Source organism: Ochotona curzoniae, unplaced genomic scaffold, assembly GCF_017591425.1.
Source record: "Ochotona curzoniae isolate NIBS_2020 unplaced genomic scaffold, NIBS_Ocur_1.0 scaffold_2476, whole genome shotgun sequence".
Taxonomy (NCBI): Eukaryota; Metazoa; Chordata; class Mammalia; order Lagomorpha; family Ochotonidae; genus Ochotona; species Ochotona curzoniae.
In genome coordinates, this window is record NW_024467095.1 from 13,390,206 (window position 1) to 13,415,020 (window position 24,815).

General features: G+C 45.3%; 1 protein-coding gene across 6 annotated transcripts in view; it reads left to right on the forward strand.

The window, feature by feature from the left end:
- The window catches only part of ATXN7L1 (ataxin 7 like 1), a 204,661-nt gene that overhangs the window by 59,700 nt on the left and 120,146 nt on the right, over positions 1–24,815 (forward strand). For all 6 annotated transcript variants that reach the window (XM_041002517.1, XM_041002513.1, XM_041002514.1 and 3 more), the window contains exon 3: positions 19,221–19,325. In XM_041002517.1, coding sequence (XP_040858451.1) covers positions 19,221–19,325 — 105 coding nt within the window. The remainder of the gene's footprint in view (positions 1–19,220; positions 19,326–24,815) is intronic.

A 24,815-nucleotide genomic window follows, 5' to 3' on the forward strand; every position in this document is an offset into this window, starting at 1 on the left:
GCTGCAAATCACTTTTTCAGACTCAGCAGGGGGCCAAAACAGACTTATCTTGCCTATGAGCTATAGTCATTTCAGGCTGTGTAACAAACTATCATAGCCGGGGTGCCTTAAAGAGCAGGTATTGATTTCTCCTACTTCTGAAGTCCCCTAGTGCAGGATCAGGATCGGAGTGTGTGCTCTCCTCCTGGCCTGTAGATTTCCACCTTCACACTGTGTGCTCAGACCGTAGTAGGAAACCCTGTAGTCTTTTCCTCAAGGGAACTCCCCTGTGATGACCTCATCTGCAACCTTAAAAACCAACCAAAGGTGTCAGTCAAGCCATGATCTGGGCAACACAGCCAGTCCGTGCTATAGCTGTACTATAAAACCTGGCCTGGTGCTTTCCCATCTGCCCTGGGTCCACCACCCACCTCTTCCCAGTAACTGAAGGCAGAAAGCTAGAATACTAGGTCAGTTCCGACAATGGCTGATGACAAGTATTCCTTGAGTCCTTTCTTTATCCTCTCTGTCCCTGCTTATACATCAATGCTTACCCAGTCGTGACAGTGGCCTCCTCACCCCAAGGCTTGACCTAGGCATCTCAGCATTGTTTCCAGAACAAACACAGGCTTATGGCTTTCCAGATTCTCATTCTCAAATGCTCACACACGAATGAAGTTCTCACCACCTCTCTGTCCCAATCTTCTGCCCTTGTTCCCAACATTCTTGACCTCTGCTACATTCAACCACCACCAGACCAAAGGCATGTCACTGCTCTGTGTCTGCCCTCTGCTGACCTATCAGGACCCAACTCTGGATTCATCCTGATAGAGCTTTCCTTGTCCATAGCCTGTATGTCACTCACCAAATGTATTTTGGACTTGTGTATGCCTTAATGGTCTGTAAACTCCTGAGGGTACAAATCATCTCATTCTGGACTACACTGAGTGACAAAAAATGTTGAGTGACAGAAAAGAAGGGAGGAAATGGATAGGGGCAGTAGCCTTCTCTTTCTTGCACTGGATCTTCTGCCAGCCCTGTAGGCACAGATGACATTGTACTTCCTCTACATGCCTTGGCCACGTCCTGCAGCTCTGGACGTTTGCCTTCCTGCTTCCCACTCTGGGCCCTCCCAATATCATCCCTGCTCACGTGAGCACTCTCACAAAGCCATCTTTTCTGCCCTACAACCGGGCTAAGCACTCCCTGCCATGGCATGGTGTGTCCTTACAGTCTGTTCCACTCAGCTGTCACATCCTTTTATGCTGTCCTATTCTCTAAGTGTTTGGCATGATTCAGTCCTTTATTGTATCTGTTCATTCCGCTGTCTGGCTCATCCATTGTTTGAGGTGTGCATGTTGTCTTCCTTATATTCGGGGACTTTGGTTACACTTCTGTATTTGAGCATTTAGTGAAAGGAACTCCATGGGCATTTATTCACAACTTGCCTCAGAGATTTCAGTCACTTTGCCACCTGTCTCTCTTGGAGCTGCCATCCTCTCTGAAAGCAAAGCAACCTTTGAGGTAAGAATCAGCAGACTTGGGTTAAAAGTTTGACTCCATCATTCACAAGCTGTGAGACACAGAGCAAATAGCTTAACCTCTGAGTTTCTATTTCCTTATCCATGAAATGGAGATCGTATCAACCCCTGCAGGGCTATTGTGCGAATTAAATGAAAGAATCAATGTAACACACTTAGCACAGTGCCTAGCATAGAGTAAATATTCGATAAATGTTGGCTACTAGCATTGATTTTGTTTTCAATCATATTATTTTATCAGTAATCTTCCCCTTAAGGATCTATTGTAGACTAGCCCCTGGCTGGCACCTAATACATAGTTATCCTGTGTTTGTAGAAATGTCAACCCATTGAGTAAATGGTTGTGTGGGGCTGCCCTTAACATTCTACCTCTTTTTGGCTAGGATGATCTGAAAGGCCGGTTTTCCTGGGATACCACAGAGAGGGGACACTTAAATTCATCTCCAACAAGTACTTCTCTCTCCTGTTTACATAAGCTGTATCTTATCCTGGTACAGGTTGGGTTCTGCTAGATCTCAATAAACACCCACACACAGTCCGCACAGGATCCCCCTGATATCTGTCCCTTTGGAGGCAGGAGAGCTATGTCCTTGCCATCTGTTCACACCAGGACTTAGGGCTTGCTTTTCCTGGTTAGAGTGGATCTCAGCATGCCTGTCACTTGTCTTAAAAGCTTTTCTTTGTATGCCCACAGCCTGCACACCTGATAGGGCATCCCAGGAAGATTTCCCCCAAAGTCACAAACGGTCCATGGCCAACACCCATGCAGCCATTGACCGTAGCTGAGAGAGCTACCTATTTCTCTCCCTTTGACCAAAGATGGCAGCAGTCCTATCCATTGAGGGCAAGTGAGAGAACAGGTGCTATGGAATTAACGAGGACAACTTCAGGTCCCTTTCCAGTAGGGATCCCTTCCTCAACAGCTTTCAGTGATATGCTGATGGCTGCTCAGCTCTGCAGAGAACGGACTCTCTTATAGCTCTCTCTGTTCACTGGCAAAGCGAATCATTTTCACCCTATACTAACTTTTTCTCCTCCAATTCCTAAGTGAGTGAAAACACATAAAATCATGGGCTGTTTCTAGGGAAGAGCACTTGCCCAGTTGGACAGCTGTGTCAAAATCAGCTGGAGAGCCTGATTCCAAAATTCAGGTTCTTGGACTCACTCCTAGAATGTCCAGTTCAGGCTGGCTGGGTACCACTAATCTGTCCTGCAAAGTTCCCGAGAGATTCTGTTGCTCTGTTAGGTGTGGAACCACAACCTATTTCCTCAGCAAGGGGAGGGGTGCTCTGGTGACTCAGTTACCAAGGCCCAGGGCACCAATTACAGCTCAGTTCTTGCCCTTTTTCTGCAGTGGCCAGATGGGAGCTATCTGTGTGCCAAATGGGACCTGGAGGGGGTCATCCGGGGAGTGTTGACTCAGACCAGGACCCAGGGCAGCCATGGAAGCTGAGAAGAAATCAGGCAGAGAAGAAGGCTTTTTGGTATTTCATAAAAAGACTATGGTTTGAATGAAATAGACCCTTGACCCTCCCCAACCATCTGCAGTGATTCAGGGACCTGTGCCACATACATTGCTGAGCAGGCAGAAAGTGAAGCCTGCGATTTATGGTGGTTCTGTTATGGACCTTGATGGAAATTGACTGGGTGGTGATCAAGCTGGTAAGATATGAGGATCTGAGCAGATCTGAGACAAGGCAAGAGGTTTAACAATATAGTTGACTTCAAGATTTGAATAGCTGGAAGAGGTTCTGCCTTTGACCTACATGTTTGGCTGTTCTAGAAAATTTATGCTGTTAGGCCACTAGAACAGCAGGTGCATATCTCACAGATAGGCTCAGCTTCTGATCAAACACCAGCATTCAAACCAGGAAAAAGCAAAAATATGCGAGCTCTGGGCCGTCCTAGCAAGGAAAACCACATGCTGCAGCCAGCCTGCTATGCCAGGAATTAGGCACCCACAGCCACAGTTCCTTTGGACCAAGTGTCTGGACTGTTCCTGGTAATATTACAGGAAGGCAGGAATTCTTTTCAGTAAGGGAGATGCAGTTGGATGGCTCTGTGAAAGAGCTCCCCAGGCATGCAGACCTTAAGTAAATAAAAGCACAAAAATAGATTTTTTAAACCGTGTCCTTCCAGAGCATAGTAGGATTTACTGAGAAATTGGATTGAGTTTTCCGTGAATCACCTGGCTGCTGAGTGGAGGAATTCAAAGAAAAGGCCTGCATCCTACCCCAAATCCCTTCCCCTGGCAGTATCTGCTGCATTAGGGTCCAGTGTGTGGCTTCCACTCTCAGTGTGTGGCCTGTAGACAGCTGTGGGCCTCTGGACAGCAGCCTAGTGGTGGCTGCAGGGGCTTGCTGGGCCTTCCCCTACCCTTGAATGCAGAGAAGAAGGATTCATTGCAGAACCTTAGCCCTGCTCTTGCACTACAGATTGGTTTCCTGAGGTGGGAAGATCACTGGGCAGCCATGAGGGATTCACCCCCAAAGTATGCAGATCCCATGCCATTTCACTGGGGTCTTGAGACTGCAGTTCGCTGGCTGGCCAGTTGAGGGTTGTGGGGTGCTACAAAATGATCACCAGAACATAAAGGCCGTATCATGAAGACTAAAATAGCAGGCCATCGTTAACATCTTTTTAGGTAGGTTTTCAAAATCTAGCCCTTAACTGGCTCCAGATCATCTAAGGGTCTAAATACAGTGGCCTGGACCTCGTTCCAGAGTTTAGGTGTCAGCCCTCACTTTCTTACATATTAGAGTCAGTATGGTGTATACTAAAATACTGGGGTCTCTGAAAAACTTCAAAGCTCTAATGTGTAGTATTTGCTGGTTTCCAAGATGTCAGTATTACCTTGCTCATTTTAGACTACCCACACGAGGTACCTAAGTGTGGAACCTGGAAGAAGTGTGTAGTATGTTGACTTTCACATCACTGAGCTGCATGAGCCTCTAAGTCTTATGTCTGTAGAGCTTGTTAGTAAAGAGACAGAACCCAGGAGTGTCCACAACAGTATCCCCCAGTGTACAGAGCACTCCACTATGGTTAACTAGCAAGGTCCATGTCACCAGGCTCATTCTGGGTGTCCCAGTAAATGACCAGGTGTCTCTTGTTTCTATAGTTGTCATGATTATGCAGTTTGAGTCACTCAAGGAACTTGTTAAAAATGTATGCTACCTCGCTCAGCACAGTAGCCAAATGGCTAAAATCCTCGCCTTGCATGCATCAGGATCCCATATTGGCACTGGTTTGTATTCCAATGGCCCTGTTTCCCATGCAGCTCCCTCCTTGTGGCCTGGGAAAGCAGTTGAGGACAGCCCAAGACCTTGGAACCCTGCACCCATGTGGGAGACCTAGAGGAGGTTCCTGACTTCTGGCTCAGCTCCTGCCGTTGCAGTCATTTGGGGAATGAATCAGCAGATGAAAGATCTTCCTGTCTGTCTCTCCTCCTTCCTGTATATCTGGCTTTCCAATAAAAATCAAATAAAAAATTTTAAAATGTATGCTACCTTTGGTCCAGCCCAATAACCTAGTGGCTAAATCCTTTCACCCACTAGGGTCCGTTATGAGTGCCAGTTCGTGTCCTGGCTGCTCCACTTCCCATCCAGCTTCCTGCTTGTGGCCAGGCAAAGCAGTAAAAAATGGCCCAAAGCCTTGGGACCCTGCACCCAGGTGGGAGACATGGAAGATTCTCTTGGTTCCTGGCTTCAGATCGGCTCAGCTCTGGCTGTTGCAGCCACTTGGGGAGTGAACCAGCAAACAGGAGATCTTTCTCTTTTTCCTCCTCTTTGTATCTCTGCCTTTTTAATTAAAAAAGAAAAGTATGTTACTGGATTTTATAAACCTGGAATGTTATGCAAAGCATCTTCATTTAATAAGCAAATTGCAAGTACTGGTTGCACTTTAAGAAACATGTGCTTGCTGCTCACCCTACTCATGGCTAAGAGTTCAAGGTCTAGTGACTTTGCATAATGACTTCATTCTCAATACTCACTGTTTCACTCCAGTGAAGCAAGGCTTTTTTTTTTCCCCAAAGTCCTACCACGCAAAATCTGATTCTGAATTATGTTTATTGGACACATTCCAAGCATCGGACTCTAAACCTGTGTTTTTTCTCGGCCTAAAAACTGCTATTATTCCCAGTTTTGCAAAACAGAGAACTAAGACCTACAAAGGTTTTCCCAGAGATGGTACCAGAATTCAATCCATGTCATCTGACCCCAGAACCTGCATTCTACACATGACACTGGGCAGCGTTTCTCTGAGAGTCTTTGACTTTTGACTCAGTAAATTCAACCTACAGTCCATTCCAATTTCAAGAGCACTTAACTGACTTCCTGTAAGATTCTGGCACTGGCAGCAACTTTATGGAGACACTGTCACAGAATAGGAAGGCTTGAACTGAGAGGTCCTGTGGCTTGCCCAGCAACGCACAGCCAACTAGAGGCAGAGCGGGAACCTAGTATTTATGTATCCTGGGTGGTGGCTCCTTAGGCTAACATAAGGCAGTTTTGACTCAGTGGTGCTCTTTAAGTATCTTAAAGTTGCAACTGTTAAGTGCCCAAGTTTGTATATAAAACATGCAGTAGACATAATAGGGAAGATGGACAATGCCACCACCAGTGTTTCAACATCAGGCAGAGTAGACCGGGTGCAGTGAAGTGCAAGTACTGTGCAGATCTGGAGAAGCGGTTAGTTGGCTCTGTCACCATCCTAGAAGACTCCATAGAGGAGGTCAGATGGCCACTGGACCTTGACAGATATGCAGGATTTCAGCAAGCCTGGGGAATGGAGTCATGGAGGGGATCTCAAGGGTTAATAGAATCCGGGATCCCAAGGGTTAGAGTCAGATCTCAGAGCCTCCAGAACCTTCTTAAAGAACTTTTCTTTTCTCTCCAGCTCAGAACTAGTTTTGTGCTTGATTTGTGATCGAAGACACTGTGATTTTTCTCCTTTAGCAGATCCATCTTCCTTCACAACCCTCTCCACAGTGAGATTTTTCTTCTTTTTCTTCCTGGGTCTGTGTGCTTAGAAAGCCACCAGTTTTGCCCCATTGGAGAGGCCTGTCAGAAACATGAGCCTGATTTAAGGGGTTTAGAAGTGGCAAGATGCTCAAGCTCATCTCTTTGTTTTCTTAGAGCATACATATCTTTCTCTCCTCTGTGAGCACTGCTGCACTGGCTGGGCCCACCACAGTAGCCCTGGCCTTTCCTCAGAAACAGCCATTCCTGGGAGAAGTCCTAGAGATACCTGTTAGTACTTCCCATTGTGTGGTGGTCCCAGTGGTTTGAGTGCTAATGGACACAGATCCAGGGAGCAATTAGCTCCTTTGCACTGTCCCTGGGTTCTGCCAAGTGAGCACTTCACGTGGTGGAGCCAGATGGCATATTTTCCTCTGAGCTCTCACAGTGTTATTTAGGTGAATATTCTATTCTTACCCGGCGCTTGTGGGGTTTCATTGCCTAAATGATCCTCTTGAGAAAAGGCCATAGCCTGCTTGCCAGTTAGAGCAGAAGCCACCTTCTGCCTTCTGCACAGAGACACTAGCAAGTAGCAAAGGACCAGGAATCTCTTCCCCCACCTCTCTACATAGGAATCTGTCACCTCTGCAAGGAGCTCCTCAAAACCTTTGCGCATTGGGCCCAGTCTTCCCTCGACCCATCTCATGGATTCTGAGGAATGTATCTCTTCATCCTGGGATCTGAAAATAGAACACTATGTCACTCCCCGCCACTGTTCAGAGGATAATATGTCTAGAATGATGGATGGATTTATCTTACCCCAGTGGGCTGGTGGTCTTCAGTACCAGTTCTAGGCAGAATGCATGGCAATAGCATAGTAACCTAGACCTGCCATCAGCCTGCCACACTGGCGGAGGCCTCATCCTGTGCATTTACAAATGTCACATTTGCTGCTGCTTGAGACGCAGCAGAGTGTCTCTTTGTGAACTCTACTTTCAACATGATCCTGCAAGCTGGCAGCCAAGAAATCTCTCAAACCATTGTGTTAGAGCACATACATGGTACATGTGTCTCAATGGGAGAAAAACACCGCCTGGTGCCTCCAGACCCCAGGCAGTCCTTTTGTAAATTAAACTCTCTCAGCAGGGATGGAACGCATGGCAAGGACCGTGTTTTTAATGATTATTCCAGTGTTAGCAGGGCCACGGGAAGGCAAAAGTTTCACTTTATTGACCTGGACGCTCTGTCCTGTGTTCTAACAGAATGAGAGACTCTTCAGCTGAGAACTTAGGAAATAAAATGGTCACCATCAGGTTTCTCCAGTGTACCTCAGAGTTGCCTTTGTTAAGTCCAAAGTCTATTTAGTGTCATAGGGGAGGTTGGGTTCGGCTGCCACAAGGAGAACTTCAAGGAGAACCACAAGGAGATGTGTCTGTTGCTCCCTTCCACTGTGTGAATGGAACTGTGACAGCATGGGGAAGAAGGGATAGGCGTGAGGTTTGGACATGCCTCCAGGTGCTTTATAAAGTGGCCCTTGACAACCAACTGACATCTCTTGCTATTGGTTTATTTTTAGCCCTTGCTTTTAAATTTGTATTTATTTATTTATTTTGTGAAATCCATATCTCACCTTTGTCACCCCCAAAGTCTAGCATTTGGTACAGCAATACAATATTCAAGGCTGAGCTAAATTCAGCTCATAACCACAGGGTTTGCATAAGGTAGTGTTTCCTATGATAGATAGATAGCTCTCACTAACTCCTCTCAAGAGTTAGTCGCTGAGATTTTGCATTTGTTGACCTTTTCCAGACATTTTCTTTGTTTTTGTAGCATGGATGTGGCATTCTTTTCTTCCTCTCCTCTTCCTTGCATGTCTTCTCCCAATACACTCCCTATTGCACCAGTCATCCTAACCAAAGAACCAGGGAAAGGCACTTTTATAGGTCCTGGGAGTCCGTCTTCCAGCCTGAATCAGGCTGCCACAATGAGAAGACATGAAAGGAGGTGGTTCCATTGATTTCCCCTTGACCCACTTTCCGTGTTCTAAGCGCACTTTCATGTTCAGCCCGAAAATTCTCTTTGACTGTATCTTAGTCTGTTTTCTGCTGTTGTAACAGAATACCACAGACTGGGTAATTTATAAAGAAAGGATATTTATTTCTCTTGGTTCAGGAAGCTTTAAGTCCAAGGTCAAGGGACCCACATCTGGCAAGGGCCTTCTTGCTGGGTCATCCCATGGTGGAAGGCGGAAGGTGACAGAGTACTCGCAGGAGGTGGGAGTGAGGGAGGAGGAGGGGTGGGGGAGAAGGCTGAACTCATCTTTTTATAAGGAACTCAGTTCCACCGTTAACCCACCTACTCCTGTGGTAACAACATTAACCCATTCTAGAGCAGAGCCTTCATGGCCTAATAGCTCTTGATGATGGGATGATGATAAAATTGGAGTGTCCCTGCAGCCACTTCAGAGAGTCAGGGCTGGATCTTTCTGTCTCTTCTCTCTGTAAATCCGCCTTTCCAATAAAATAAATAAATCTTCATTTAATAAATAAATCTGACCGATCATCTCAGTCAGGCAAGGGAAGTCTTTGCAGAATCATCCTCTCAGCTGCCAAGATCATCACTGCCCGGTCAGCCAGTCATTCTCTGCCAGGTCAGGCTCAAACTGCCACCATGTGTTCTTGACTGAGCCTGCTGCATGCTGGCATAGCGTCAGACTGGGCAGAGCTGAAACAGCCAGAGATAGAAGAAATCTAGCCTTCCTAGCTTTGTAGTACATGTGATTTTGGTGTAAGGACTTAAGAAATTGAAAATGAAGCCAAAGGGAACATCCAAAAAACACCCCAAGCCACTCCACCCACTGGTACTGAGCGAAACTGTTGCTGATGGTACAGGTTGGAAAGAACTGTGCTTGCCAAAGGACAGAATCCAGCATCTTTGAGCTTTGTCTGGTGGAGAGCAGGGATAGACTATTTCCATGGTCCACCTGGAATGTGCCCTCTCTTAGATTTGCATAGTATTTGTCCTCTAAAAAGCTCAAAGAATGAATAAATCAATAAAATTATTGATCTCATAATCTCTGATAGCAACTATAGATGTTAAGATAATTTATCACTTCTCATTTGAGAAGAGAAAGTAAGGGAGTGTGGTAGATCAAGCAGCGTCTTAGAACCTTCAGCTTAGTTAATGTGTTAACATGGACTAAGCAGCTGCCATGTGCCAGACTCTGGCTATGGAAATAGAAGAGGCAGTAAGTCACACTTGCTTGCGGAAGGTCTCAGTCTGCTAAGACTTGCAGGCATAAACCAGTTGTTCTGTTGCAGCCTGAAGAAATCTGTAGCCACACTGCTGGGTGATAATGTGTGGTAGTGGAGAGGGAGAACAACATAGACAATAATGTCCTTTTTTCAATTCTGTCTGTGGGCTAACTCCTATGTGAATATGTTGTTTAATCCCAGAGAACAGAAGCCTAGAATGCACTATCATAACAAATGGTAGAAGCAGGATATGACTCCAGGGCATAGCAATCAGGCCAGTTTGAAGACCTGTCTCATAGTTTCTCTCATGTTTTGTATTTTTTTTCCTTTTTCTTTTTAAAATTTATTTGAAAGGCAGAGCTAAAGAGAGAAGGGCTGACAATAAGAGGAAAAGAGAGATCTTGCATTTGCTGGTTTATTCTTCAAATGACTGCAATAGCCAGGGCTGGGGAAAGCTGAAGCCAGGACCCAGAAGGTGTTTCTGGGTCTTCCACATGAGTAACAGACCGTAAATACCTGGACCATCTTCCATTGCAATCCCAGGCACATTAACAGGGAGTGGATCAGAAGTGGAGCAGCTGGGACTCAAACTGGCATCCATATAGGATTCCAGCATCACAGGCAGCAACTTAACATTCTATACCGTGGCACCAACCCCTCATAATTTGTATTCCGGACTTTGTCTCACAATTGGGCTAAGACATGAGGAAATATCCTGTGGAGCCCCGCATAATGCCCTTGCCTTAGTTTACCTTGACTGCATCTGTGTCATTGGAACATACTTCTGTCCTGTATCGTTGGTTGGTTGGTTGGATGGCTAGTTGGAGGATTGGTGAGTGGGTCAGTTTGTTGGAGAACAGTTCATATGACATCATGAGGCACTTTGACCTGTCCCTTCTTCTCCCAGTGCCTATAGGCTACCAGGCCTGGCTTCTGGCTCCACCCAGGCATCAGGGACTGACTTCTAGCCCAACTGCAGCCAGAAGCTGGGAGCCACATTAGCTCTTGGATTGTAAGAGAAGAAAAACTTTGTACCTCACACCCATGCGCATACTCTCTCACCGAAGCTGTGGAATTCATTACCACTGCTTCTTTTTTCCCAAACTCCTTGTCTCACCCTGCTCTTGCTGATCTTGAAGCTCTTACAACAGGACCCCTCTTTCCCACGAATCTGAGAGACAGCAAATGACCACCTTATCCTGGGGAGAATTCACCAATCTGCTGGGGACGTAGAAATGTCAATCTGAGATCATCTGAAGGCCCCAGCTTGTTTTGTTCTGAAAATTTTAAGTGATGCAAGTGATTTTAGAGTGAGGAAACAAGTGTGAATGCTGTCAGAACCAAGAAGAAACATTTCTGTATTTCCTCTCAAGTTTTTCATGTGGCACCTGTGATTAAAATGCAACTAAAAACCTCAACAGCTAAAAAGTTTTCACCAAAAAGAGGAGCATGTTATAATTAATAGGGAAAAGAAAGGCTCTTTGGACCAGCCATTCTGTGTCCTGATTAGAATATGCTTAGAATCAGTCAGGTGTCTTTGAACCACAGCGACTATTCTTCCAAATAATTTGGTTTCAGCTCCTGTGAAAGAGAAACTCAGAAATCAAAGCCTGTGTCAGCCACCATGTTTTGGTAGTTTTCCTAGGAAGTGTGGTGGCACCGTGACCTCTGGCCATCGTCGCATGCTTGCCAGCTTCTTAGAATCCACCAACGTCTGTGAGAGCACTGAGCTTCAGGAGCAGAGGCTTAGTTGTTTCTAGATTTGAATGGACTCATCTTGTTTATTTGAAAGGCAGAAAGACAAAGAGATCTACCGTCTGTTGGTTCCTTCCCCAAATGCCTGCGATGACCAGGGCTGAGCCAGGCAGAAATTGAGAGCCAGGAATGCAAGCCAGGTCTTTTATATCAGTGGCAGCAACCCAACTACTTGAGCCATCACTGCTTCCTGCTAGGACTCAGCAGGACCCTGGAATCTAGAGCAGAGCTGGGACTTAAATGCAGACTCTCTGAATTGGTATGTGGGCATTCCGGGTGACAGCTTTAACTGCTGTGCCAACCACCCACCCTAAGGTTTACATTTTCATCAGAACTCAAATTTGCCTTCTCAGAAAGGGTTGGTATATTGAAATGAACACAAGTGCAGTCCCATTTTTTCTTTACAATTTTTAGGGCAAAAATTTTTATCTAAAAAATTTTTTTGCCCTAAAAAAAGAGTTAAAAAAGAAAATGTAATTTAAAAATTATATGCAATTATTTTCAGTATGCTATAATATTATAACATGTGCCACCTCAGCATTTTTATACCTCTTATAGTGAGTTACACCTGGAAAACAGTTTTGGGAAAATCTAAGATCCTTTTCTTGGGACTTTATTTCTTTTATCCACTCAGAATTCCTGCTTACAAAGGGAAGGATTCAGTGCTTCCTCACTCTTGCCAAGAACTAGCATTGTGTTCCAGTGGATTGTACCTGCAATGCTGTCATTATATCAGTGTCAGTTATATTCTGGTTAATCTGCTGCCAGGCCAGCTCCTTGCAGAACTGTCTTACCTGGGAAGACAGCAGAAGACGGCCCAAGTACTTAGGTCCCTGTCACTCAAGCAAGAGAGCTGGATGGAGTTTCTGACTCCTGACTTTTGCCTGGCTCAGACCTAGCTGTTGCAGCCATCTGGGAATGAATCCTATGATAGATCAGTCTGTTCCTCTTTCTTTTTCATTCTTTCAAATAAATCAGTAAATTTTTAAAAAGTACTACATGGTTTTCTGTAACAAGCATTGGTATCATCTGCTGGTAAGCTTGTTTGACAGCCTTGAAAGCAGTCAGCTTCTTGCAACGTCTCTGTGCATCCTTTTCTCCACTCAGAATTCCTGCTTACAAAGGGAAGGATTCAGTGCTTCCTCACTCTTGCCAAAGATCTTCATCTGTCATATGCTCTCCAGGTGTTGCATCGTAATGTCAAAGTCACAAGCCCTGCTGGAGTCTAGGGCCAAATTCAAAAGTACACAGCATCTAGTTTGTCCCCATGTCCACAAAGCCAGCAAGTCCTATACACATAGTGAATTGGAGATGTCACCCTGCCCTTTTCTTAGCTGCAACCATTTTCCAAAAATGACTGTTGGACATAGACACAAGTTTACATACACATCATTTCACTTGTCAGAAGTGCTGTATTTAGAAAGCTGTTTATCTTGAAGGCAGTGCTACTCCTTTCCATTTCTCTGTGAGTAGCAACTCTAAAAACAGTTTGCCAAGCACACTGGAAGGTCAGAATTATACTTTCCTAGAGCCCACTCTACTGTCCCTGCCTCTGCCTCTCTTTCCCTCAGAGCTGAGTGCTGTTCCCTCTGTTTCCTGTGCCTTCTGGGAAGGGACAGTGGGTGTCAAGGGAGGGGAGGCTATGAAAACCGGAGAGGGGCAGAGAGAGCTAGCTTACAGGTGACAAATCTGTAAGTGGCACGGAGCCTAATCTGTGAATAATCTCCAGGAATAATGCTTAATGAGTGAGCATTAGATCAGCAGACATTGGAAAGAACTCCAGCAATTTAATTCTCCCACCTCCACTCATGGACCACTCACAGCATCTGTGTGGGCATTTGTTGTAGAAAGTGATCAGTTTACTGGGTCTACCATGCATATGTTCTTGAGTTAATAATTGCTGCCTAACTGTAATATAATGTTAACAAGATGACTTCCTCTCAAGTTCCCAAAGCCCGGGTGACTCCCAGTCTGGTAGATGAATACAGCGTATTGTGTTTCATACCTGGAGAAATGGAGCCAGGGAAGGACAATGCTAGAGCAGGCACTAGTCGCAAGTACTACCAAGTGAACTTTTGAAATTTATTTGAAAGGGAGAGAGAGAAAGAAAGAAAGGGATATCTTCTGTCTACCACTGCTTTACTTCCCAAATATCCTTAACAATCAGGACTAAGCCAAGCTGAAGCCACGAGCCTAGAACTCCATCTAGGCCTTCCACATATGTAGCAGGGTCCCACATGCTGTCTTCTACTAATTCCCTAAAGCTCATGTGTAGGGAGCTGAATTGAAAGTAGAGCAGCCAGGGCTCAAAGCAGTCTTCTTATATGAGATGGTAGCATTACAGGTGGCAATTTAACTCAGTGTACCAGTGCCAGCTCCTGCTAAATGTTTGAACAGCCTGCTCTCTGAGGGAAGAATTTCCAGTTTGTAATAGATGCTGAAATTCCCGCCCCCACACACACCCCGTGTCCAGTTCATACTACTGACATGGCCATCACTTCATGCAGTCAGCGGGACACTCACACAATCAGCTTTTGTGGGCTGAGGCAAAACTTGTTCTAACACCGAATTGGCATTAATGATTTTATTCACTATTTGGACTCTTGGGTGACTGCTGAGGACCAACTCAGACCTCTATCAAATCTTACATTAACTGTAAGGCTGCACCCAGCCTCTTACTGCATTGCCTTGTATTTTTCAGACTTTGAGCTGAAGCCCATTGATGGGTCCTAAAATTAATTTTGGAAGCTTAATTGGGCTTTTAAAAAATGACATAAAGTAAAGCTAAGATGAGTAAGACAGAACAGATAACAGGATATATCCTACTGACTTCAATGATAGATGATGTATGTATGGATGATGGTGAGTGAGTGGATGGATGGATGGATGGATGGATGAGTGGATGGGTGGATGGATGGGTGGGTGGTTGGTTGGGTGGGTAGGTGGGTAGATGGATGGGTGGGTGGTTGGTTGGGTGGGTAGATGGGTGGGTGGATGGATGGATGGGTAGGTGGGTGAGTGGGTGGGTAGATGGATGGATGAATTTGATGGATGATATGTAGATAGGTAGGTAGGTGCACATATACATACATACATAACTTGGGTCTGGATCAAAAACTAAAGCATACTGACCCAGAAGCAAATGCACTGTGTCTCCATTTGCCAAATGGCACGAAAGAGGCCTTTCCCTCCCTGCCTGTGATGAGGCTTGTAGGCTGACTAAGGTCCCAACCCACCCCCCCACCCACTCCCCTGCCCCGCGCTCTACAATTGTGCATTTGTATAAGTAAAATGGGCCAAAACCTACAGGTTTGGCTTCGTCTTTCTGGGAAATGATTGTGCATTGTGTTTGAAACTGGGAAAAAAATTTCTTAAGTAAATGTTTTATTCACATCCAAGAGTCCTGGTGTGTCCCCATGCATGCCATGAATGGGGTCACACATACATGGCGTTGTGCAGATCAGCCTTCCCAGGAGATCTATTGTAGAATGGTCATGAGAGAACCTATCTCCTGATTCAGAGACTCTCCATTGCTGATAACTAGTTAGTTTTGAAAAAAGGTGATGGCTTTGATTAAAGCCTTCTCTAGACTGTCTTCTGGAATGTTCCTGGTAAAAGACCCAAGGCAGACAACTTGTGGAAACCACCGTGGCAACTCCATTAGGGGGTGTTAGTCCCAGTTTATAGATGGGAACACTCATGCTGAGAAAAGCTGGCACTGTGTGTGGCATGCCACAGCCAGAGAGCACAATGCTCCATTCCTGCCCTCTGACCCAAGGCCTGTAGCCCATGCTCACATGGTGCCCTCCGAGCCTTAGGATAGCCCATGAGTAAGCTCAGCAGCCCTCGTGTTTTAGTCCATTTTCTGTAGCAGTTACAGAATGGCCAGGACTGGATAATTTATCAAAAGGGAAGTTTGTTTTGGCTCACAATTCTGCAGACTGGCAGTCTGAGATCCAGCAGCCACATCTGGTGAGGGCCTGTGTTCCGTCTTAACGTGGTGGACCAGTGGTACACTAGTGGGTATGTGAAGCCAAGGGAGCGCATGAGAGGCAGGCTCATGTTGGCAACCTGTGCTCCGCAGCACAGGAGCAAACCCACTCCACCCTGGGGAAGAAAGCACTGGTAATAACAATGAAAACAATAATCCCTCTTAAAACATAATCTCCTTTTAAAGGTCCCACTCTCCAGTACTGCCCATGTGGTGGCAAATTTCAGTGTGAGCCCAAGAGGGGATAAACCGTGTTTACACCATAGTACCTTCCATACTGATTTCTTCACCTGAAAAGTGGGATCTTGTCCTATTGTTAAAGAAGCAGCCCTTTGCTGAAGAATACTGACTGTAAAGTCAGAGTTTCCTACTATACAACCACTGCCATGGGATCTCAAGCTTATCACTTTTCCTTCGTTCCCTTCTCTATAAGCTGGACATACTGACAGCCTCACAGTTAATTATAGACAGTAACTAAGGTAATGCTACCACATCCCCAAGTTGAGGAGGATATATCCTAACGTGTCAGCTGTGGTTGTCACTAGGTAGAAGCATTCTCATTATTTTCTTCTCTCTCTCTCTCTTTTCTTTTTCTTTCTTTCTTTCTTTTCTTTTTTTTTTTTTTTGCTTGTCTTTATTCAGTGTGCTGGTCAGTGTTTAACAACTAGCCTACCCCAAAAAAATGAAGCAGTCTGTAGCGTTTGTTCATATCCATGCGTAAACATCCCAAGTGCACATCAAGTGCATCCCCGTGCCAGCATGTGGAGTGGGCAGGGATGTGTGTACAGTTGGGCTCCCGCTAGCTGTAACAAATCTACTTCAGCACACACTGTTTTTATTTTTGTGATTGTAGACTGGATGTTTTACTTAAAGGGTAAATGAATAGAGAGAACAGAGTATCTTTCACTGCGCCTGGCATTCTAGTTTTCATCTCTTCCTGTCTTCCTGACCTCATCCCCCAGCCCTTGTGAACCCAGTCAAACAGCACGTGACCATAAACATACAGCTGTGTGAAGTGGGTCTTCCAGGGGCCGAATTCCTTTACCTTGCTCCCTACCTCCTGTGCTCTCAGACTCTGAGGGCCATAGAGGAGATTCTAAGGTCAGTTCTCTGACGCATATTCAAGCATGCAAGTGGGCTCTCTCACCTTCCCCAAAAATCATGTGCTGAGCAGATGTGTGCAAGGTTGAAGCTGCCCTGGAGGCAACCCAAGAAAAGTCCCAGTGAGTGAAGGGCCTTGAAGGGAACACAGCCCCATGTTGCCACAGTCTCTGACTAGCTTAACCTTTACCATCAACTCAGTGAAGAATGTAACAGGTGCACACATGCCTGGGGTGGACCCTACAGATCTCAGGAGGAATACAGAACAGTAGGCACACCAACAGATGCACTGAAAGGCCTCTGACAGACCATCCAGCAATGACCATAATGTTCACATTCTTTTATCCTGCTGTGTCTGTTCTCAGCTTCCCACCTGCACTCAGCGCGATTTCTGGCACAAGAGCAGGTGTTCAAGAAATTGTTGTTAATGCTTGATTTTTTAGTTTTTTTTTTTTAAACATCTATGGATTTCTTTAACCCTTCAAAGCTTCACCGATTTCAGAAAGGATATAAAGCAGCTCACTAGGTGTTTGATAAATAATGAATGAGCTCCTGCTAGCATCTTGTTTTTTACCTATTAGTAGATAGAAAATACAGCTAAATCCAAATCACATACAAGTTGCTTACAAAGCCTACTAGTAATGTTATTGCTAATTTCTTCTGGCTTTTTATATTTTTTCAAATGTATCTTTTAAAAACATGGATCATGTTTTTTATTTTAAAAAACATAGATTATGCTATAAAGCCAAGAGCCTGGGAAGTAAGGCAAGAATCAGCAGTTAATGTGTGGGAGGCCACAGTTTACCTGCTGTGAGCTGCGTTCCTGCCTGCCTGCCAACCTCTGAGTACCCCAGCAAATCAGTGTGTGCTAGTCTTCCCCAGAACCATAAGAGAGATGTGAGTCCTCCAGGGAAAAAGATAGTCTGTGCCTCCCCTGGGCTGCCAACAAGAGAGAAACTCAGCACAGCCTGTGTCCTCAGCTCTTCCCAGCCCAGGCCCAGGTTGGTTCCCGGGAGAGGAGGGGATCTTCCCACTCCTTACCAATATGCCATTTCCACTTCCCTCAAAGTGGCTGGCTACTCCCAGAAGGGAGCACGTGGAGGCCACCCCCAGAACTTTTGCTGAGTTCTAATTGAGCCCTCCCCACACTGTAAAGACCTCAACTGTTCCTGCTGGCCTCAATTCCCAGTTGATGAACCTTGGGGTGGTGTGGTTTTATGAAGCATGCTGGATCAGTCTAGCATGTGAGGCCTCAGGAAGAATCGAGGAACCTTTTCACCCAACCCAAGGCAGTTTGGCAGGTTCATGAGAGGTGCCTTCTTACCACAACGCGGTTGTCTCCTCTCTCAGTCCTGGCTCTGGTTTTAAGCACCCTGATCTCAGAGCCCAAGCAACTCACTTGGAACCAGTTGGCTTACAAGCAGATCAAGGTCCCTACCTCTTGTCACCCAGTGTGATATTTCCAGGGTCTGTCCACATGATGGTATGGATCAGTTCTCAGTTCTGTCTTGTGGTTGAATAGCATCCTCCTACTCATGGGTGTTTGGGTTGTTTCACTTTGAAACTGTCGTGAGTGGTGCTACTGTGAATTTTGACAGACAAGATTGTTGCACAGCCCTCTGAAATATGTGGCACATAACTGATGTCTTAGCAACACCTGCGTGGCCATCTCACCACTTTACCCAGAAACTCTCAGTGGTTTTCCCTTGTTTTCCTAAAATCAGATTCAAAGTCCTTCCCTTGATCTATGCAGCTTATACCTTCTGGGCTCTGCCACACTCATCACACACCACTTTTCCTTTGTTCTGTTTCATCCATGAGGTTCCTCCAGGGGCCCAGACTCTCCTTCTCTGGTCAAAATTCTAACCACCTCTTGCCTTTGTTTCTCTAAGGCCTTGACCTTAGGCACCCTCCAATGCCTCTCATTAGGTTAGGTGCATCTGTCACAACAATGCAGAGCCCCATATATTCTCTCCTTTGCACTTGTCACCATCACAATCACAATGATTATCATGATCGTCTGCTTTATGTGCCTCTCCTCTGTCACCATAAACTCCAGGGGCCCAAGAACCTCACTCTTGTTCCCCTAGTTCCTCTTTACACCTGGCACAGTGTCAGGCACCCTTAGGCACTCAGTAAATATTAACCAGATGGATAAGAATAGCAGACCGTTTTCTGTGGAGTCCTCTGGCTTTGGTGTCTTCCTCAGTCATTGGGGTCCTGGAGCCAAGAGAACTCTCTTTGTTCTATCTCCACCCACTAGATGGACCACTGCTGAAATAGGAATGGGTTTGGGAGATACCTCCTCCCTGCAACCTGTCATGAAATAAATGAGCATCATGTTAACACCTGGGAAAATTCCCAAAGCACATGACCCAAACCAGGTTTATCAGCAGCAGTCGCAGTCCCTTGATGAGGAACATGAAGAGGAAGTCTTCTGAGGCAGTTGCTTCTCAGAGTTTGGGGAGCTGTGCTCTGACAAACTGCATTCCCTTCGGTAAACATAGTTGCCTTTCTGCATGTCTCGTTTGAAAAACTGCCCTTGAAGAACTTCCAAGAGGAGACTGTCACACCTTCTGAGACTTAATTGTTCTTTTTTTTTTTTTTTCAAAACCCACTGTTTTCCTTTCCCTCACAGATATGCACTTATTTGGCCATTATCCCGCACATGACGACTTCTACCTCGTGGTGTGCAGCGCCTGCAACCAGGTGGTCAAGCCTCAGGTTTTCCAGTCGCACTGCGGTAAGTGGACTCCTGCACCAGCCACCATGTTGGCACCTGTCTTCGGGCATCCTCACCTGTCCCTGGGCTCCCCTAGGGTCTGGCTCAGCGTCTGGCTTAACTCCAGGCTCCTTCTGAGGCTGCAGCCTCTGTTTGCAGAGCCTCTGTTTGTAAGAGCTATAGTCCTTGCTGAAACACTTGATCTTGCCAGAACAAATGAGAGAAACACCCTGCAACATGCTTCCGTATGATGGGACCAGACTGAAGTCATCCTGGTGGTAGCCCTGCACATGACCAACAGCAAGAGAGGGTGGTAGCCTGAGGGAAGCTCTCCTATAACCTGACATTTGGGTACCCTGGAAAAGGGCCTAGAGGGGGTCTCCCAGGATTTACACCAAGCTTAAACTGGAGCCAAGGGCAGCCTGGCACCTTGGTCACTGGATGCTCCCCAAAAGGAAATGGCGTATAAGGAAAATGTCAATCTCCATATAGCCTCTTTCAAGAATGTCCTTTGTTTAAAACTCCAGGTGTATTTGCAAACTTGCTTTTCCTGAGTATCTTAATATTCTTGGTATAGCAGATTCTTTCCCATGGTCTCCATTCAATGCTGGTGCCACAGATAGAACAACAGATAAAGTTCCCAGGGCCATTCCCTTCAGGGACAAATGAACAGCTCTTTGACCTCAGACAAGAAGTCACTTAACCTCTCTGGGTGAAAGTTTCTTTATGTTCAACAGGGAGCTGGACCACACCATTTCCAAAGCTGTAATGTGCTGGAAGTCCTGAACGTTATTCCCTAATTTTTTTTTTTTTAAATTTTGACAGACACAAAACTGGAATGCCTCCCTTTGCTGCTAAAAATTTCCAGGCACATTCAGTATTAGGCCTTATAAAAAAAAAAAAGCCAAAGCAATTATTGTATTGAATGTGCTTTTGCAAATGATACACATTTACCCTTTCTCTGTATTTTGGTCTTTCCCCTTCAGTTACAGCTATTAAAAAGGCATAAAATAAAAGGGATTGAACATGTACCTAACTTCTGCAGTAAATATATTTGGGACTGTAGAACAGTTTCTATTTTGATAATGTCATCTGTGATAAGATATAAACACACAAGCACACACACATCTATGTATGTGTAATGTACACTGTATGTAATGTGCACTATATATGTGCCAGTAGGTGTATTTTGTGCTCACAAATTGTAAAAAGAAAATCCAGGCTCATAGGAATGTTTTTGTAAATTAATGTAAGCCCTCTGACTGGGACAAAGCAGAGAAAGGATCTGAGCAAATGCTATACAAAGAGCTGTGGTAAGAGGCCAGGTCTAGTTCTGTGTCCTTGAGCTACTTGCTTAATGTCTCAGGGTTTTGATTTCCTTGCCTCTTCCCTGACTTGCATGCACACGCCTGGCTGTAACATCATCACTTCTGGTAGAGTGAGCACAAAAGGAACAAGTTGTGTACTCGGTGTGCATGGCCGTCATGCTCAGTGCCGTGCAGCAAATGACCTTCTCTTCCATCTGGAAGAGGGAAAAGGTCAAATTTCTCGAAAGGGAACTGTCAGAGGCCTAGTGGTAGCACTACCAGCTGATGTGACAGGTGGAGAGTCTAAAACAAAGTTGTGGCAGGAAGGTCCCACCCAGCCATTGTCTTAGGGAGCAGTGGTGGAAGCTCCGTGGCAGTTGTTTCCATGTGCTTCAGGTAAAAGGCACATGCTGGACAATCCTGAATGTGATAGGCATCCGTTCATTGACATGTCGCCGTTCCAGGCCTTAAGATACAGTAATGAACTAAACAACTGAAAAATCTCAACCCTTACAGAGGTCTGTATTCTATTGTAAGCCATCAGAGTCTTCACTGGGAACTAATTCACTGACAGTCAGTAGTGAGAACTTCCTGAAGGAGACAAGGCTCTCTCTCCACCCCGAAGAATCCATATAGAGGCCGGCAAGGCATAATGATATCAACAGAAAAGCATCTAGGACTTGGAGTGACTGATGTGTGTGACTCACTTTGCCAGGAGAGGCTTTGGGTGCGAGAGGCAAGTGTCAGCCTAGGGGAGAGTCCATGGTTTTGTGGCTGCCTGCTCTGAACAGTAGCAGTAAATTAGGACTTTGAGCCTCATCACTTGAAACCTGTTCTCCACTGAGCTTGTTGCTGAATAAACAGCAATGGGAGCACAACTACAAACTACCAGCACCAGAGCCTCTGTCTCTCAGGTGTGTGTCCCAGTGTTATAAAAGCCACACGTGTCTACTCAGGAAAGAATGCAGAACAGCTCAGAACTAGAGCAACTCTTTGGGGACAGTATTACTCATTTTCCCAAGGAATTCCTCCTAGTTTCGTGACTGTCTTATCTCAGGCTGCTTTAACAGAATAGGAGCAGTCTAAAAAGTTCATGGAAAACACATGTTATTAAAAAAAAATTATGTAGGAATTTAAAAGCTCTTTCACATCAAGAAACTTTTATTTCAATTTTTTCACAGACTTTTGAAGTCCCTTTATACCATAGACTGGGTGGCTTATAAGCAACAAATGTGTTTCTTACAGTTCTGGAGGCTATGAAATCTGACGTTCCCAGAACTGTCAGGCTCCAGAAAGGACTCTCTTCTGCAGCCTCTCGCTCCATCCTCCTATGGTGGAAAGAGGATCGGGAAAGCACTCTGGTATCCTGTTATAAGGGCTTTAATCCCATTAATAAGGGTCCGTCCAGAAATTACCTCCCCAAAGGCCCCCCTCCTGTTACTGTCATAACAGGAATTGTAATTTCAGCATATGATTTCAGGAGAACACAAACACTCAGCCCATGATGGTATTTTGTTTCTTTGCTGTTTTACTCTGTGTGACTAACCTCATCATTTTCAACAAGTTAGTAAGAATGCTGCCGTACTCAGTGTCAGGTACTTTCCTGTCTCTGAACTTGAAATCCTCTCAGTAGTCCTATAAGCAGATACTGATAATAAATCATTGTGAAGTTGAGGAAATTAAGTCTTAGGAAGTTTGATGCCTTGTCTAGGGTCTCAGAGATCACCTTTCTTCATGGACTACATGGTCCTTCCCACTCTTCCCAAACTCGAGGACCCAGCCCATTGGCCAGGGATACACATAACAAAGTATGAAAGAGTTCTGAGTGCACGAGCTGCTGTCTCCGAGGAGTGAGAATGCCTCCACCCTGGCATGTAGGTGTGCTCACCAGCCTGAAATCACTCCAGACTCCTCATTCTAGGTTCTTCTGGAAGGTCAACCCCATCATGACTGATCAAACAATTTGGTCGTTAGCAACTAATTCTGTCTCTAGATCCAATCAGATGGGGCTGGAAGTTCCAGTCCTCCAGTCAGGTCTTGGTCTTTCTAGTGAACAGTCCACATTTTGAAAACGTCCACCAGTCATCTTATTAACATGCAAAAAGACACTCCCTCCAGTGATTACAGGTTCCTAGAAACCCTTTTGGTCTAGAAATCGTGGCCCAAAATCAAATCTCACCCACCATTCAGAGAATCTCAGCCAGAACTGGGAATGAAACCTAATACATATTTCTTCTTCCATCCCCATGTCCCAACAACAATATGGAAGGCGTGGTGTCACCATGTAAAAATCAGACTCAGGTTCAAATCTTGACTGACAGTTACTAGCTATGTGCCCTTTCTGAGCCTCATTTTCCTCACCTGTAAAATAAAAATGACCACTTCTGCTCTGCAGAGTTACTGGGAAGAACATGGAGACAAATGTGTAGTTTCCTGGCCCGTGGAAAGGGGGAAAAAAGGGTAGCTGTTCTTGTCAGTAAAAATGTGACTATTTTTCGTTAAGTTGAATGTTTCCTAGGAAAATGGGACAGCCAATTCAGTGGAATACTTCCTGCCTTCCTTTCTTGATCTGGTCTCTAGAGACATGCCCTCTAAGATCAACCTGCGAAATCTTCACCCATGATTCATCTTTAGCTTCCCACACTTCTTGGAGACAGTCTTCTGGACTTGACTATGATTACATTTGCCTGGAGTCCAGAGGACATGACTTTACAAATATTGGCTTAGATTCACATTAGTCCCCAGTGGCAGCTCCTTTGGAAATGTCCTGAAGCCCTAGCATCCCTCTGGGCTCCCTGCCGAGTGTCCAGCCAGCCTCTGCTCTAGCTGTCATACAGGCATGATGGGAAACGTCCCACAGGACTGGCTAAGGGCCTTGTGCTCCTGACACTCTGCCCAGGCAGGTGTCCAAGATAGAGAAAGCACACACAACCACCACTGAGGGACATTTTGCATGAAGATAAGACCATCTGGGAACCACAGTCTGGTCACCTACCTGTGTTGGCCACCTTGGATCGATTCTTATTAATTCTGTGCAAAGGCATTTTAGATACTTTCTAATCCCCTACTTGGGAGAATTGGGAGTTTGAAGGAATAGTTGGTTTCTAAGGTTCCTTGGGGGAAAGCAGGGACAAACAATAATAGCACAGTAAAACACATCCCAGGTGGAGTACCTGGCTCAAGTCCAAGCTGCACTTCTGATTTCAGCTTATGGCTTGTGGTGGCAGGTGATAGCTCAAGTGCTTGGGTCCCTGCTGCCGATGTGGGAGACTCCAACTTTAGTGATAGGCTCATAGCTGCAGCTTGGTTCAACCCTAGCTATTCAAACATAATCAGAATGCATCGCTGCCTGCTCAGCTGTGGCCTGATGCATTGACAACAGTTACTTATTGAGGAGAGCCTCTCCAGCCATCTTATTCCAGTCCTACCGCTTATTAACTGCGTTATCTTGAGTAATTTACTTTTTCTTTACTGATGTTTGCATATTCTTTTAAGATTTGTTTTTATTTACTTAAAAGGCAGAGCTACAGAGATAAGAGGAGAGACAGAGATTTTCCATCAACTGGTTCACTCCCCAAATGACTCCAACAGCTAGGATTTGAGCCAAGCGAAAGCCAGGAGCCTGGAAGGAGGGAGGTCCAGACTCCTGGAAGAAGTTGAGCCAACTTTTGCTGCTTTTCTCAGGTGCATTAGCGGGGATCAGACATGGAACAGTCAGATCCAGAACCAACCGTGTGATGCCAGTGTCACAGGTGGAGACTTAACTTGCAGTGTCACAGTGCCAGCCAATACTTCTTTATTCTTCAAATGAGCAGCATAAGGTCATGATGATTAAAGAAATATCAGTAGTGGAATGAAGTTTGTTTTAAATAAAAATTATCCTGTCATTAACCAACTGGTAATCTACAGAGATTTATAGTCAAATCTTACCCAAACTGTTTTTGTTATGGTTACTCCAAGGTAAAGGGGGGCCATATGTCGATTGCTGATGACTCCTGCCCTTATCGTAGAAAATGCTGTAGCCGCTTCTTTCAAAAAGAGTCCCAAAGGTGGGTGGATACTTTCCATGTGTGTGCACGCACACACACACACACACACACACACACACACACACACACACACACACGAAGGTTGCCTATAAAACAGAAAAGTAGAAGGCGCAGGACATCCATAATAGGAAATGTATGTTTTGCTTTTAGTAATT